The following is a 16,804-nucleotide window of genomic DNA, read 5'->3' as shown; positions in this document are numbered from 1 at the left end:
CTACTTTTCTACGCGACGCTTGAACAGTTTTAGTATCGTCTCGATATTTTTCTAAGAACTAAAATTAATATCTAAACGTTCATAAAGCATTAAAGAAGCAACACGAGAGGATATATTTCTGCAATTCGTGAGGAATATCCATCGAATTTCAACTAGTCACATGTATTCACTAAAGAGAGTGTCCTCAGTATACTTAGCTTCATGTAATTTAATGAGAAGTTTGTCGAATTTCATTACAATATTTTACAAAGAAATGTCGCTAGATTTTTCTATTTGAACTACTATGTGCGGGAGATTTGCGATGTTTCAAGGATTCAGTTTGCGGTCTGGAGGAGTCCACGGTCTCCGTGGGATCATTCGAGACCGTGTAGAAGGTTGTTCGAGAGGAATGCATCGACTTCGACTAAAGCAGCGAAGAATGGTCATTGGTCGTTAGGATATTCGTTGGCCACCGGAACGAGAGCTTGTTATACAATACGCATAAAAAAACACACGGGACAATTTATTACATAAGCGACATTGTGTACCGAGCACGATACCAAATCAGTACAATTATGGACATGGAACTTGTTCCGCGAGCTTTGTTCACTCGCGCCACGAGCTGGGAACAAAGCCGGAGATTCTTTTGTTCGTCTATTAAACGCTCTTTTAAATTGTAAATCGATTCCACTTATCGTAACAACGAGATAACGTTAGATGAACTTTGATCCGCAAACCCTTCGTTCGTGAATTGTGGAGGTTTAAAGTTACGATGCACTTAAAATGGCCGCCCGGGATTCATTCTATCGTCTATAAATCTTTCAACTGGCATTTCTCGGAAATGTCTACTTTTCAAATTCATTTGTCTAGAGATTCTTATGCTTAGGGTATACTTAGCAGTACAAATTACGATGTAATTCTTTTTTTTTATAAGGGTGATCAATTGGGGTTGACAGATCAACCCTATCATCAGGTTCATGGAGATCTAAGTGGAGAGAGGCATGGAAGATCTTCGCAGATTTTATGGATCTACGCAGCGAATAGTTGACAACAAAGTAAAAGAAGAAGAGAGAATACGAAAGCAAAACGAAAGAGAAAACGGGAGACCGGCGAGTCATGTTCTCTGCATTTCTTTTTATTTCTTCCCGACTCTGAATAAGATGATTCGCAAAACAAATCGAACAGTACCGTCGCTAATCCGGAATACCAGTTTCGCAGCCGGATCGCGGTCGCGAAACTGATATAAGTTGATGAATTGGAGCATTTCGTTATTACGGGCTACGATTATACATAATAGTTTTAATTAACGTCTAAGGAGTTTAACTGTAATGATATGGTCTTACTGTAACAATAATTAAATTATACTACCTAACTTCGTCGTCCAACTCCCGACAGACTTGTTTATAGCGTGGTTAATTAATGAAGTAATTAATAATTAATCCATCCAACCGCTCGATCGCTTGGAAAATTCATCGAAGGGCTGCCGCAATGTTCTCCCGGCAGCCCTTCCTTCGATTTGCGTGCACGCCGCGGATGACGCGACCGTCATTACTGCTTTTGCTACGCTCGTTACAAAAATACTATTGGACGACAATAAATAATCAACGATATCACGCGCGTCGCGTTGGATGAAAATCGACCGGCTGATTTTTGCGATCGCAATAAATATACACGTCACAAATAAATACACGCGGAACAATGAACGCCGATAAAATTTCTCGAGACTCACACACTCTCTCTCTCTCTCTCTCTCTCTCTCTCTTTCTCACCCCTCGCTGTCAAAACTTCATCGAATCAAGTAATAACTTGGACGTATTTAAATCGCCACCGCGATTCACGCGAATCCTCCACCATCCCGGCAAAATATTCTTACGCTATCGACGATACCTAATTAACACACTCGGCGCAACACGTTCGACAACTTCGCCAAAAAATATTATTGCTGCAAATATGTTCCGAGACCGCTCCCTAGCGTTGACTCCTAGCTCGCTTTCCCCAAACCCAGGAAAACGCGTGCGCTCTCTCATTAATTATGTAATTACTTCATCGATTAATGGAATAATACATCACAAAAAGTCATGAAAATCTTACGGCTGCTTCTCCCTGCCTCTTGCCGAGGGCCTAAACGTTACCGCGGCACGTTCGTATCAGATCATCCCATGAACACCATCATTCTTCGACGGTAACTTCCGCATTCGCAAGTATCGATATATACTTCTTATACCGTTCAACCTCGAAGTCAACTCTTCAACCAACGAAATCGAACGTTCTTCAAAGGATTCTGTTCTCGCCTCGCGGAAACTAATAACACAAAACGAAAAATAAATGCAGTTATCAATATTCCGCGGGAAAAGTTAGCGTCCAAAAATGATGTTACCGATGGAACAAGTTCGTATACGCTTGACGCTAGCGTAAAGATCAACAATAGCCGCGCGCAGTCCTTAACAACAGTTCGCAGCGTCGCTTTTGCACAGTTCCCACCGTAGAATTATTCACAGAACAAGAATCGAGGGTCGTGCACCGCGCGCGTTCCTCGTTCGACCGATCGACCGATCACGGCGACGTTAATCGACGCGTCCAATTAACCCTGGCTCGTCCAGGTATCGCTGTCCGCGCGAGGAACGACTCTCTACAGCCTGTCCGCCGCGCAACGCACCCCCGATAATACTCTACTTATAACATCGTTACAATTTTCATTCGGCACCCGACACCCTTCAAGTGTTTATACAGCTCACGCACGGACTCATCCCGAATAAAGTTTAAAAACATTAACGATTAGTTATACATCTATCCTCTAGAATTATTATCTGCCGAGGCTTCTTCTTCTCTCTCTCGTTGCCGGCCGGCTCGCGAATCGTCCGGAGCGAGCGACGACTGTCGGTGGCACGCGGGTTTTCCCGGCCACGGTTCGAAAAGTAACACCGGAAGTGAGCAAACGGAAACCATCATCGTTCGTGAACGTTGGCTGGGAAGAGAATGGTCATGCTCCGAAGGATTCGCCGTTCGACCCGTGAACCACGACGAGCAGGCCGAGATACTTTAAAAGTCCATCAGTTACTCTCACTGATATTAAAGACACTAAAATTATTCATATATTCATATCTTCATTTTTCGTTTTCTTATTATCGGTATCATCCCCTAACAGTGTCACTGAGTATTATTATTTATTACTTCTTTCTTCGTTATGGCGTTCATACTGGTGCCTCTTCATCAACTTTCCGCTGTAAAGTGCGCGTAGGATCCTGGCGCGATCTTCCTATCAGCGGAATCTTTTCTTCATCGGTTGGTTGATCCTTTCTGCTCGTTAAGGTCTCGCGACCAAGCGCAGCTAGAGGTTCCGAAGGTTCTCGATTTGTTGCGAATGGAATATACCGCTTCGTCGCGGTTTTACAACCGGAGTGCATACGATTCCTACATCCCCTATCGTCTCTGGCGCTGTGTAATAGTAAAAATATATAGCTCCGGAGGAAAGTAAATCCGCGGTGTTCTTCGAGTCCCTGTGTAACGCAGCTCGCGCGGCAGGACGGTGCGCGCGTCCCGTACGCCTGGACGAAGACAACGAACGAGGAACGAGGTCGCGTCTCGAACGGATAATTAGATTCGCGCTGGATCGGTGCGGAACGGAAAAGCAAACACGGCCTTAAACTATAACCACATCGCGTTAATACTTGTCGCCTGTGAGCTGGCTCCCTTTCTCGCTCGCGCGGACTCGACGAACCAAACGGTTGGCTTTGCGGTACCTATACATTAGGCTAGTAGAGAGGAACGTCCCGTGAGATTCATGGTTTCCCGTAGCACGGGACATGAATCACACGCTAACACGATAGTAACGAGCGATAGGCCAAAGGTTAGAGTCGTCTATAGGCTGATCCTTCAGCACGATACCGCCAACCCCCTTACCCTGGATACTATAACGTAATTCTCTTATGTCTTTTCTCCCTCGTTCAACGTCAAACTAGATCGTTAATACCATGGATCTTCTTCTATGCGGTAGATGTGTTTATCAGCTAGGTATACGAGATGACATTGTTGCTTGTGGCTGGTAATCAGTGTGTCGCTATTCTCTTGTGTGTCCTTAGAAAAGAAAATTGTTACCTTTACAGTACAATTTGTTTCTTTCGTGTTCATGTTCGTGTGTGTACGTGTAAGTGCGTATGTGTTCTTTTGTGTGTGTGTGTGTGTTAAGTGTTGCCTTTTAGAATACGTGTAACGAACGATGCACCGTCTCGAACGAATCACGAGACACGTTGCGAAGCTGACGAAACAAGAGTCTGATATGATTCTTGGGTGGTGTCTTACTCGTCTTTTCCGGGGTTCGCCTTAAAAAAGTAATCCTAATCGAAGTGACATCTGGCTACAAAAGACAGACAAGTGAAACCATCGATGAAACGGCACGGCATCCCTCCCTCGCGTACGTATTATGCACCAAACGGGTCCTTAACGGCGGACGTTACGTCATTCGCCCGGGTCGTCCCACTTCGCCTCCTCGGCTATTCGATCGAAGCAATCGGACAGGAACGTGTACTGCGAACAGAACGCGCTTATCTCATCGATCTGTACAATAGCGGAGAGACTACTTGTTCATTAAAATAAAAACGCAAAGGCTAAACGAATGGGCTGATGCAAATCTTCGCAAACAGACACGTACATAAGGTGTGAAGACCTTGAGCCAACGAGGTGGACGATTATCCTGGCGCGTGTACTGGAAACAGAACGCCATTCCTTCCTCGTCTATCTCCCACCGGGTGATGGTGTTCCATTGGAACTCGACAACCTGCGACTCCAAAGTGCCGTCTTCCTTTGCCGCGTGCAATTTGAAAGCTCCTGCTCCCACCGCGGCAACCACGTGCCCTTCCTTCCTGGAGTCGCACGTACAGTGAGGGAACACGATATCGCCGTAACCGCTCAGTTCTTTCGCCAGCTTCAGGTACTGCGATTATACCGTAACCAATTAATCATCCCCTTTCAAGACCTCAAAGTGTTTTTATATTACCAGCAACAGAATTACTAGAAACTCGTACTTCGTGCTTTCTCGACGCGTCTTGCAGAGCCTTCAACTGATACAGCCGTTCGCCGGCCGTAATATGGCCCCTGTTCACCTCGTCGATGGTCTGCCAGAAGATCCAGGTTAGCGCCTGCTCGCCGAGCGGCCGGTTCACATTGAAAAGCCACCTCCGTATCGCGAGACACGTCGCGCTGGCGGTCGAGTAGTTTTGAATGTACAAAGTGTGGGGATGCTCGTGGGGTTGCAGCTTCCGTTCTGCGAAAAGCGGAGCAATGTAATGGAACTTTCATAGGTATACAGTATACACCGTATCCTCTTCGCTATTGATTCACTCACCGAAATTATACTCGACGATCTCGAAGAGATAGAAGTATTTCGCCGTCTCCGCGTCCAAGCCGACTCGACTGCAAACCGCGTCGTACACGTCCTTCACGGAAGCAGCTTTCGCGACGGTGACGGTGACGACCTCGCGGTCCGGTAATAATACTTTCAGATCCACAGCTGGCCCCTGATCGCCATCCTCTTCGAGTCTGTCGGTCAGGAAGTCCTGCATAGCGTCGCTTTCGGCGATCACTCGAACGGCGCACACCTTTTCTAGGTACTGTTCCAAGCCCCGTCTCCTCGCGTCTAGCTGTTGTTCGCTTAATCTAGGAATAAGATTTCATTCATGCACAGAGTGTCTCAGAAGTTGAACGTACGTATTCCGCGAAATTGCAATACTGAATTAAAGCAATGGATTTTCAATGATGTCTATCGTGTTGCAATTTTTAATGCAGAAGCCAGACTGTGCTTACTGGAATGGCCATTTCCCGGGTAGTTTCGGGAAGTTGAAGCCAATGAACTCTTTCTTGAGCGCCACGTGTAGAGCAGCGAACTCTCGGTAACGCCGGGAGCACAAATGTCTGCCCGCCATGTGAACGTTGAACACCACGTAACGCTCGTGTTTCCTTTCGCGTACGTGGTAATCTGGCACGCTGATAGGTAGCGACCTTTTCTCGCTGTAGTCCACTGACGCGTAACTGCAGAAAGATCAATTACACAGTGAGTCCACTACATCCAGCTTCAACGTATACACCGAGATCGATCGCGGTACTAAAACTACAGCTCTAGGACAGACTAAAATGGAAACTTGCCAAGCATAATGAACAGGAAAATATTTGATTCTAAACAAATTCGTCGAGCGACTGGAATAAGGTACCTCAGATCTTCAAAAGGCTCCAATCTCTCCGCCTCCTGCGGCGTCACGGAGATGACGGTCAACGTCAGAACGTCGCCCCCGGACTTGATCAAGTCGACCACCTGCTTGTGGGTGGCTCCCTCGACGTTCACGTTGTTCCTGCGAGCAGAAACTAGGCTTTATTCATCTCGGACCGGCGCGGGCCACACCGTCGAGGAACCGAATTTACCCGCTGGCGATAGCTCTGAGCCGCGAATCCGATCTGTAACGTCCACGGTTCTCCATCCACTCGCATTGCATCGCGGTCACGTAGCAAGACAACATCTCCGTTTGCTCGCGGGCTTATCGTCTTAGTCGCAATATGCGCCGGTGTCTATTAAACTGGTTTAAACCCGGACAGTGTCGCGCCCGCGATTCGAATTTAAACTCCAACGGTCTTTTCAATTTCAAGCACGTCAACGCTCGAGTTTTAAACACTGTTGCAAAGTTAGCCGATGAAAGACACCAAGCGCGAGAGACAGGTTCAATTGATTTCAGGTTTCCCAAGCAAACCGTTCCAACGATTACCGGCACAAAAAGGGTTGAAAGCACTCCCAGATGAAACGTCGGTCGAGTTTCCCTGGTCACGTTGCGGCTGAACAGGATACTACGCTGACTTTCGCGAAAACAGACCGGTGGGGAGACAGTTGACCAACCTTGCGCGAGATACGAATTCCCGGCGTGAAAGGACGAGCGTTGTTATTGGCCGCTAACGAAGGCTCACGACTAAATTCGCGTTCTGTCCCCAAGACCCCGTGCTTTATGCTTATCACGCCTCTCGCCCTCCCGTCTTCCAAGCATTTTTCCACTATCACCGATTCCCCGATGAACTGGACCGGCTCCGTAATATAGATAACGGAGCGACTTTTTCGACGAGATCCCGTCTCGACGTTGACACCGCTCGATCTATTTATTCCCGTCGCATTTGCGCGAGAAGTTATCAGCCCCGAGTGCGGATCACGCGACGCGACGGCGAAGTTGCGGGATAAGCGTATTTTCTTCCGACTTTTCATTGTTTCCCCGCTTGAGATCAGTTTTTCTCGGAGAAACTTCGACGGAAGATGATATTTTTAACGGGCTTTCCTATTTTTACCGACCGACCCTTCCCACAGCCGTGCTGCCGCGGTTAGCCTGAATGACTATCGATGCAACAGTGAATCGATCCCTCTCTCCCCGCCGGACGAGCTTCGGTTAAACTTGCCAGACCGTAACGAAGTCAAACCGAAGGGAAACGTCGTCGTCGTCGACGTTTCCAGCGACTGTTATTGATCGAAACGCAAAAATAGAATTATCGAATTCCGGTACCGCTGATCATGAGAACACTGGGACGACCGTGAAACATGGTTTCGGCGTTTCTGGATCCAACCGATGCATCCTGGCACATTCCAGCGCGGGATTGACAGTTCGAAGGTGAAGGAGGTTCGCGTGGCCGATAAGAATATCACGGGCGAATCTTTTCGCCGCTCGATTTGGCAGCAAAGCAAATCAACAAATTACCACGGTGCGATAACCGCGCGGCGAAGTATTTGTTCGTCGTTATCGCACGTTATCGATCAAATAATTGAGGAATGTGGCACAGTGGTCGGATGGCAGTTTGATCGGTGGTATTTTTCGATCAAATGAGGCTGAATTGACATGGGAGTTTTTTTTATCGCGGACATGTCTGACACAGATACGCGGCAATAGGAAAATTTTCGCTAATTATCGCTAATGCGACTATGAATTTTCGTTGAAACGTGCTCGTCACGCTAGCGCTGTTCAGTAGTGAGTTATCGAATAGTTTCTGACTAGCAAATTTGCATAAATAAATTAGCAAACGAAGATAACGAAGCTCGACGTTCAGAATAAAAGAAACTAACATTGTATTGGAGCGTCGCATACTGGGCATTCTAATATTTCCCAACGGCCAAGTCACAAGACACGTCGTCCGGAATAGAGAAAGTAAGACCTTTTCGTAATTAATTGAAAGTTGGGTCGGAACGTTTGAAAATCTTCGAGCGTCCCTGCGTCAGCTCTATCCACACGTTTCCCCGGAACCGTCTAGCCTAGACCAGCGAGGCTCTGATCAGCGAAGTCGCGGGCGTAATTGACGAGAAAGCTGATTGCGATCTGCACAAAATTCGCTGAACGAACACGTTAACGTCTTCCCGAAACGAGATCGACCGGTCCAACGTTGGCAAATATCTGGTTATTTCTGTGATACGATCATCGGTTCGTGTTTCGGTAATTTTTGGTTTCGAATAATCCAGCGAACTTCACGGATTATGGATTCTACGTGACGCCATCTTCCCACAGCGTGTTCACGCGAAAGCGAAGGCTACCGGTATTTGATACGGGGATAGAATTCGCGTCCGTTCCATCGGGTTGCGATACTATTTACAATATACTTGACTACGTGACGCAGGAAAGCGTCACATATATACATCCATCGGATGTATTTACATTTATCGATATTCTAGAGAGCTGCCAGCTTCCTCACTGACCGATCGGGGATATTTCGATCGGTACGCCACCCATAAATCGGGGAACTATGATTTCAACTGCGGGAATAATATTACGAACGTTTCAGTAGCTAATGGAATGTGCGTGGTTGATGGAGATCATTGGCTTCGGAATAACTAGGACTCGTCTCTAAGTACACGATTCTCCATTGAAAAGTCGAAGAATCGTCCCTCGTTAATTTTGATTAATCGTTCAACCGTTCCAAGAAACGAAAAGGAAAACTACAGTATTCAATCGTATAACGTGCGAGTCTTTAACGCCTCCAATGATACACTCAATTATCTCTGAATAATGACACGATATTGATAATATCCTTTTCCTTAATAGATAAGTTCGTAATTATCATCGTTAGCTTTAGACGTCTTTATCTGCGTTTAAAAGCTTCATCATCCTACAAGGAATTAGCAATAGTATCACAAGAAAATCAATCCTACACCTGTACTGCAGTTTCTCGATGCTAAAAAAGTGTTTCTATTTGGCAACCCGCTGTTCTAACAAGGGCCATTAGCTGTTTGTTTCAGCGACAGTACAGTAATGGTCCAGTTTCAAGCTGGACACGCAACGCGAGCGACCGACAGGAGGGGGGGAGTCGCAAGAAAAATGTTAAACGGCCTCCGTCGTGTCGCGGAGAAAGTGATAATTGCGCGGAGTTCCCGGGATACGTACGTAAATAAATGCGCGACGAAATCCGAACCGGCGTTTAGACGGTCGTTTACGTAATTCGTCAATTATGCAACTGAATCTGGCCGACCGCGTCTTCCGCCTGGAAGCGGCGCGGAGAGTCCGATTCCCATGGTACGCCGGCGTGCGAAACAATCTCCGCGAACTTCTTCGAGAATTCTCCGGTGAATTCCACCGAGATTTATTCTGGAGATGTCAACTTTATCGATCGAGATTCCCTCTCTTTTATCTGTTTATTCGTGCAACGCGTGGTCGATTCGATAAGATTACGATCGATGCAACGGTGAAATCCGCCAGTTACCGTAGAGTGGCTGATAAAATGCTTCTTCCGAAGAAAGACAGAAATCTGAGGACCGTTTGCTATCGTTCGTTTGGCTGTTGACGTTAAAATGACTCGATAATAATTCGATTAGTAATTGATATGTCAACACACTTCGACGATTGCTGTAGCATTGACACGATTTGGATCTTTGGGAGCAGTAAATATTGACAGTTCCAGATACTGCGTTCGAGTAAACTGTCTCGCAGAGCCTGAGAATTCATTTCATTGTAAGCTGCAAGTTTTGAGCCTCCAGTTTAGAGGATCCTTGAGCTTGAATCCTTTGAACACGCTAAGAGACGATCGTCTCCCTCTAATTTAATATCGTGTCCTTGGGGGCTGGTAAAAAAAATCCATCGAGATCGTCGTGCACACGTGTCAACCACTTGTCAGAAGCCGCACAACCGACAAACCTTTTAGAAACGGTAGTCCGCGGCGAAAGTAGCTGCCTGGAGACCGCGGAACCGCGTCCCTAAAGGTCGTCTTTGTTTCCGTCTTACATAATTGCGGTCGGTTAATTGCATTATATAATTCCGTGTACTCTCTGCCCGGGGGTTAGGGTTCATCGTGTGTTCAATGTCGCGTCTGCAGCGTTCCTTGCGACTAGCTTCGCAAATTCATTCGAAAATAACGAGAATCCCCTATTCCCTGCAGCATCACCGTTATCATAAAACTCAAATGACCGTGACAAACGGAAGACAGTAAATCATTTTCACACGAAAGAAACTGATAATCTGGTTACTTGCTACTAAATTATAGATTTTCCTGCAAACTTTCGTACATTAATTTCATAGGTTAATTAACAACTTCTTTCGTCGATTATAAGATTTCTAGTCATAAAGATCAAGTAAACATATTATTATTCCCGGTAAACACAAACGTTCCCCCACTATATATTGCACACACTTTAACTGGGAATATTTCAGCGTTCGAAGAATTCGCTTTTATCGTTCTAAACTCGCGCCTGACGAACAATTAACGTTCCGGAATCGCGTGTCGCTGAAACGGGGGAACAAAGAAGGAGAGAGACAAAGAAGGAGGCACGTGGATTTTATCTATGAGGTAACGGTATCGTAAGCTCGTTCAGGTTGCTAATGTTAATCGCGTTGTCGAAGGCGAACGCCGACGAAGAGAAAACGATCGAGAGGACAACGAGAGTCGATCCTACCCGTTAACATTTGCGCGTTTACTCTATTTTCGATTTACTTCTACAACGTTTCTCACATTCTCGTTTCTCAAATTTTGAAAATGAAAATCTACGTGAACATCCTGTGGTAACAAAGTTATAATCGCAAATGTTGCTACATAAGAATTAAAAAGAATTTAGCTAATTAACCTCAAGTATGTCACAAAAGATCTTTCCATCGAAAGTGTCTTAAAATAATTGTATCCTGTCGCAAAAGGGACCCAAGGCCCAAATCAAACGAATCCAAAGAACAAACTGATTCCGACTACTGACAGACAGGAAGAAGAACAAAACTTCGGGGAACAGGCTCCAGCGAAAGATCGATCGATCCGCTCGCGTATCGCCACCGCGTGTCTCCCGCGAAATCTTTCCCGGCTCGTCGAGGAGTCTCCTACGCGCGGATCGAGCAAAACGAAACCCACCGGGAGAAAAAGAAGACGTCAGGATAAATTACTCGGTCCGCCGTCTCGGCGGAACGCGATGGGTCGCTGCACTCGATCGAACCGCCGCTGGCTAATCGAACGTTAATTGCTTCTGCGCCTGCTGAGATTTTTCAGCGACTTCTGGGCGACGGGCAGGAACGCGCGGGAAATAAAAGGAAAACTCGATACTCGGAGTCTCAATGATATTCTAATAGGCATCGCAGTTGGGACTGACTTTCGTTTTTGTTCGTCTATTGCCCGTAGGCGGCTACGCGCATGTGTAATGCACAGATGCAGGGATTCTCAACCGATCAATTAATATCAATTAACAGTTCGTTCGATCAATCAAACGTGAATTCACCGATGATTCACTAACGATTTCGAATGTAAATTAAAGATTTCGGGGAACGAAGCTTTCGGAATCGTCGATACAAAGAAAGTTGAGAACCACTGTATCCCGTCTGAATGTAATTGAACCTCGTTCACGGTTAGCCATTATTGAGCGAGATTCCAGCTCGAACGATTACTCAAAGATCAATTTTTCTTCGCTACTCTTCCCAGCTCCATTTTCTTATCTATCCACGTCGCGAGCTGTTCGGGAACCGTTTCCTTCACCGGGTGAACAGATCGAACACGCAGCGCAACGGTCTCGTTAACTGCAATTTAATTAGAAGACGGATCCCGGGGTTCCGCGGAATCACGGCGTCGCGTCGTTTCTTTTTCATTATTCCGGCACGATTTAAATCGCACGCGAACGGTCATTTATATTTGCGCTGTAATCGAGTCGTAACGACGACACCCGCTGATGCTCGGATCGTTTTTGAATCCATCTCGTTCACTTCGAGCGCATCGGTCACGTACTAGGTGATTTATTCGCGGGCGAGTTTGATTGGTCCAGCGATTTTGGAAAATACTTTTGTTTAACACAATGTCGAGTGTAGCGAGATCTAATTGAAACTCGCATAAAACATAGAGGACATATCATAATGACTACGAAGAAAATACAGGAAAAAGTAGCAAAGACAGAAGACGCCAAAGAGGAACGCGTTTTCGAGAAAAATGAGAAATCTTCTTCACTGGTTGATAATACGTTAACGTTTCATTCCATAAAATGTTTCCATCACGAGACGAGTGCGCTGTTTTCATTTCATTGTAATGAAAATCACTGAGTAACGCAATTTAATACACGATATTCGCTATCTACACCATCAGATCGCGTCCGAATGCAACGAAACCGAATTTCCTGCAATTCATTTCTTTCAAAGAGGCATTATTAATCGCCCAATGACTCAGCTCCGACAGTAAATAGTTAAATCGTTCTCCGTGTCGAATAACAGGAAATGTTTTCCCGTAATTTCGTTTCGCCTTCCGTATGTTCCGACCGAATTCGAGGCTCGACGCTCGTGGCAACGTCGTGTAACGCCGCAAATCGCGGGGCCTTACTTAATTCAGATTCGTTAATGAACGGTTCGGCGGCGGCGCTGAAAGTGATTTCAAGGACCGACCAAGTGGCAGGAAACATTGTGCCAATTTATGGCTCGATTAAAACCGGAGCCGTGAGAAAGAAAAACGAAAGAAAGGAAAGGCACCGTTCCGCGGACAATGTACAGGCTGTTCCAAGCGCGGATCCTGCCGCGAAACGAGACGCTACTGAGGTTACAGTAGTATCAACTAGTCATTCGCATTAATAAATATTCCTATTCGACTTTAATCTTCATATTGCAATTTTTTTCAAACAATGTGGAAGCTGCAGCAGTAGTCAACGATGCTAAGCCTTCAACGATGAATACTTTTCACGACGTCACGAGTACTGATGTCTATTTCAATTGTTGATTATCAATTTTATTAGATGATTTTTCAAACACACTTCTACGAGATGCAACGATCTAGTTATTTAAACCTTTGCACTCGAGAATATTTTTCGCAACAAATGTTCCTTAGTTTATGATGAGATATCAATGGTATTTTTTACAATTTATATAAAGAGATATCTTGCATGAATTAAGTGACGAAACTATTTTATTTCGATACATGTGTTGGTAGATTATAAAATAATTTAATATTGAATTTTAAATTTTATCATTACGTTGAGTCAAATCAAATGGCGACTGGAAGAGGCGCCTCTCGAGTGCAAAGGGTTAATTTTATGTAATCAATTGGGAATGCAGGTTTGGAATAAGTGAGAAGTTCAACGAAGTCTCGAAAAATCTGGGTCAAAATGGACCCAAACACCAGCGTCCTAGGCTTGGTTAATTGAAATGGTTCGTAATCTTCCGGACGCGTGTTCGATCGCGCCCGTTTTCATCGGGAACGATTGAGTTTCACGGATAGGCGCCAGTTAGCTCTGGCGATAAATTATGCGCTCGATCGACGCGCGGACAGAGGAAGCGTCAATCCCGGAATATGTCCAAGACTTTCGAATTCTCTTTTATAACTGCATTCCACAGTAATTAGATTAGGACGAACGGTAAGTAATTTCGGGGAACCGTCAAAACGTATACGGAGAAGAGAGCGTGAAACAAAAGGCAAATGTTTATCTGTTAACTGTGGTGGACAACTTAAGCCCTTGTGATAATATGTGATTAACCAGGCTTACGTGAGTAACTGTTGTGAATGTTCTGGTCTATTAGAATATCAGCGTGAATTTCGGATGGTTGTTTGTTTCCAAGCAACCGAAGGAAGATCAACTAAAATTTCTGTAGACGAGCAACGAACCAAACAGATGGTTCAAGAATAAAATGACGAGATCACAATTCGAGCTAGTTCCACGAAATTTCATCGCGTGGATAATTGTTCTGGTAATAGTTGCTGGTTAACGTATATTTTTTCGAGCAGAACAGTGGCAAGAATCGTGAAACGGCAGCACAAAGATTGAAAAAACCCATGGGGATCACGTTGCACGCGACGATTCCGCGGTATCACATCGACGATAACGCAGGATCACGATGAATAGTTTGTTCGTCGCGTGCGAGCCGCGGATCAAAAACGGAGCGGCGCGATGACGTTTGCATTTTGAAAGCCGATGCTGTGTCGTGTTACAACCGAGATAGATACGTATTGCCGACGAACGTTTTCGGAACCGTTCCACGTCCGATAGTCACGGTTCTATCCGTTGCGCGAATATTAAACTTCTCGATGAAAAATTACAAACGAAATCTGCCCAGTTCTATGACCATACAATTGTGTTAAAAAAAATTGTTTATCTCGTGCATCTCCAAAGCGTTACTTCTCTTTTATCGTCTACGGTGATAAGTTGCTACTTTGTTTAATGGATGAGTCATTTATTCGAAATATTTCCTTAATGAGATTCGATAGCGGTATCAATAAGTTTACCAATGTTACGATAAGAAAATTCATACAATATCTTGATTTCTTTAGGAACATAAATTAGATAAGAATCCTTTCATCCTTCTTCTATGTTTACATCCGCCATATTGATACCACGACTCGATCATAAATCACACGCGAAAGGAGATCTACTCAAGCGAGTACCGCCGATGCAATCGCAATCGTATCGCCGCACAACGATTTTCGGGGTTGAACGATTCCGAATAAAATCGCGACTCACGCGTACCACATCCAGATTTCCCTCTAGATAATTCTATTACTCTCCGCGACATAATTCCCTTGAAATCTGACCGGGATTCCCGCGGGCAGGTATCCGGGAATTAAATAGGTTTCATGGATGTACACTATTGTCGGTCCACGCGCAATTAATTTCAATCGAAAAACCGTGTACTGCCGTCGAAAACGCTACACCGGAACGTACACAATACGTCCACTTTAATCCTATACATAGTATCTCTCTAATTTTGAAAATCGATCAGATCATTCCTAATGAAAACGGTTTCAACCTTGAAACTTCATTATTTAAACAGCGATACGGACTGTTATTATTGCTCGTTAACCGCTAGTTCCTGGAAACATACGACGTCGCTGAACTACTCGTTTCATCGACAATCTGGCAAACATCTACGCGACTGTCATTGGCAAATGTCAAGTTTGATTCATGCCTGTCACTGGTAGCACAGAAACAATGGAATTGGGCCGCTAGTGATAGGCTTTTGTTTATCGGTGTGCTCGCGTCGAGAAAGTACGACGATCTTACGGCAGCTCATTCATCTATCACAGAAAAAGCTCGACGTCCGACTGACAATCTCCCTCGCAACCACGAAAGACACAGCGTAACCAACTGTTTAACGAAAACCAAGGACAAAAGGAAACACACACAGCAGGACGGTAGCCCCAAGGATGTACAGGTGGAAGAACGCGAGGCTCGGTGCCAAGAGCCCATCGCTCCTTCCGCGGGTAAACAGCACACCGAACGTCTAACCAGCCAAATCGATTAAACCGAGGATTACGCTATCGCGTTGTGCCACCGATATAATACTCCAGATCCCGAGCAAGAGGAACGCAGCGTCCCGATCGCCGCGTTGAGCATGACAGCTGTACAATAACAGTCGTTCGATCTCACAGACGGCACCGGTCTTAAGCGTTGCCGATTATTCCTTGTTCACGCGATCAGCGTGAGGAACAAATGCGCGACGGTGAACGGGATCGTAGCAGAGTCTATGCCTTGTACGACGAAAAAGGGTCAAAACCGTCGCGGAGAATAGTAGAGCGAATAGACCTCTCGAAGTTAGCGCCCAGGACAGCTTAGACCTTCGAACGAATCTTTCTCCGAGGAACCTTCTCTAGCACTGTTCACCCGTTTGACAGGTTCAGGCACGCGGAGCGTTGGAAATAGGGTACGTTCGAATTCGAAGCGAGAGGGTCTCTGTTCGAAGCGTTTTTTACTCACACTTCGAGGATCCGATCGCCTTTCCTGACGCCGGCCTTCTCGGCAGCACCCCGGGGCAGCACGGCGCTGACATGCTGAAGCGGTGCGTACAGTTCCCCGTTGATGCTTCTGAGTTGTCCACCCTCGCTGACCTGGCCGCGTACGTTGAACCCGAAACCAGTCTCGGTTTTGTAAATGGTGACGCACCTCGGCCCCTGACCGATAGGATTCCCCTGGCTCACCGGGTGCTGCGGCACACGTCCGTTGTTGATCATCGTCACGCTGCCGCTCCTCGTTACGTCTTCATTCGCGGCTGGCAACCGCTGCTGCTCCTCCGACTCGCAGTCCGCCATCTTACTCTCTGACCGCCCATTGATGTTCCTATCGTACGCGGTTCAGCCGCGAGACTGCGCCTCCATCGACGCCACTCTCGTTTCTCTCTGTCTTCTTCAGGGTTCACCCCTTCCCGTTTCGCATCGCGCGCCGCGGAATAGTTCGGAGATAGAGGAGGAATCTTTGCGGAGATTCTTGCGGATTCGGAGGTATTCGAGTCTGTTGGTCGTGGCTCGTTTTTATTGGTGATTTCGAGTGTTTGGATTTTGTGGGCATTTGGTTGAACAGATGATTGTTCTGTGATTCGCGAGTAACTAGGCTGGTTGATGGAAGAGCGGAGCCTGTTTTATGAATAGAAATTTGTGAGACCGTACAGCAATA

At 45.9% G+C, this 16,804-nt stretch overlaps 1 protein-coding gene across 3 annotated transcripts; it reads right to left on the bottom strand.

Annotated features, from left to right (window-relative positions):
• Nucleotides 1-190: 190 nt before the first annotated feature.
• On the bottom strand, nucleotides 191-16,544 carry Snx27 (sorting nexin 27). Of its 3 annotated transcripts, XR_004236157.2 has the most exons (8): nucleotides 16,112-16,544; nucleotides 6,183-6,320; nucleotides 5,779-6,003; nucleotides 5,321-5,631; nucleotides 5,001-5,239; nucleotides 4,628-4,909; nucleotides 4,279-4,503; nucleotides 191-4,053 (listed from the first exon to the last, which is right to left on the bottom strand). XR_004236157.2 is itself a non-coding variant. In XM_031989930.2 (7 exons), the coding sequence occupies exons 1-7, from the start codon at nucleotides 16,441-16,443 to the stop codon at nucleotides 4,435-4,437; spliced, it is 1,596 nt and encodes a 531-aa protein (XP_031845790.1). In that variant the 5' UTR covers nucleotides 16,444-16,544; the 3' UTR covers nucleotides 191-4,434. The 3 variants fall into 3 exon arrangements, 2 of the variants coding, with proteins under 2 accessions (XP_031845790.1, XP_031845791.1); XM_031989930.2 differs by having other exon boundaries at nucleotides 191-4,503; XM_031989931.2 differs by lacking the exon at nucleotides 16,112-16,544 and adding an exon at nucleotides 6,391-7,566 and having other exon boundaries at nucleotides 191-4,503.
• Between the last annotated feature and the right edge of the window lie 260 nt (nucleotides 16,545-16,804).

This window comes from Nomia melanderi, chromosome 1, assembly GCF_051020985.1.
Source record: "Nomia melanderi isolate GNS246 chromosome 1, iyNomMela1, whole genome shotgun sequence".
In the NCBI taxonomy this organism is placed as follows: domain Eukaryota; kingdom Metazoa; phylum Arthropoda; class Insecta; order Hymenoptera; family Halictidae; genus Nomia; species Nomia melanderi.
This window is presented reverse-complemented; position numbering and strand designations above follow the sequence as displayed.

What these genes read in the sequence shown, in the direction of transcription:
- Snx27 (XM_031989930.2), bottom strand. Translation starts at nt 16,443, where the DNA reads ATGGCGGACTGCGAGTCGGAGGAGCAGCAGCGGTTGCCAGCCGCGAAT. An exon ending in GGCGATCGGATCCTCGAAGT is followed by an intron (nt 6,321 to 16,111) that starts GTGAGTAAAAAA and finishes TTCTGCTCGCAG; the next exon opens with GAACAACGTGAACGTCGAGG. An exon ending in ACGCGTCGAGAAAGCACGAA is followed by an intron (nt 4,910 to 5,000) that starts GTACGAGTTTCT and finishes GTATAATCGCAG; the next exon opens with TACCTGAAGCTGGCGAAAGA.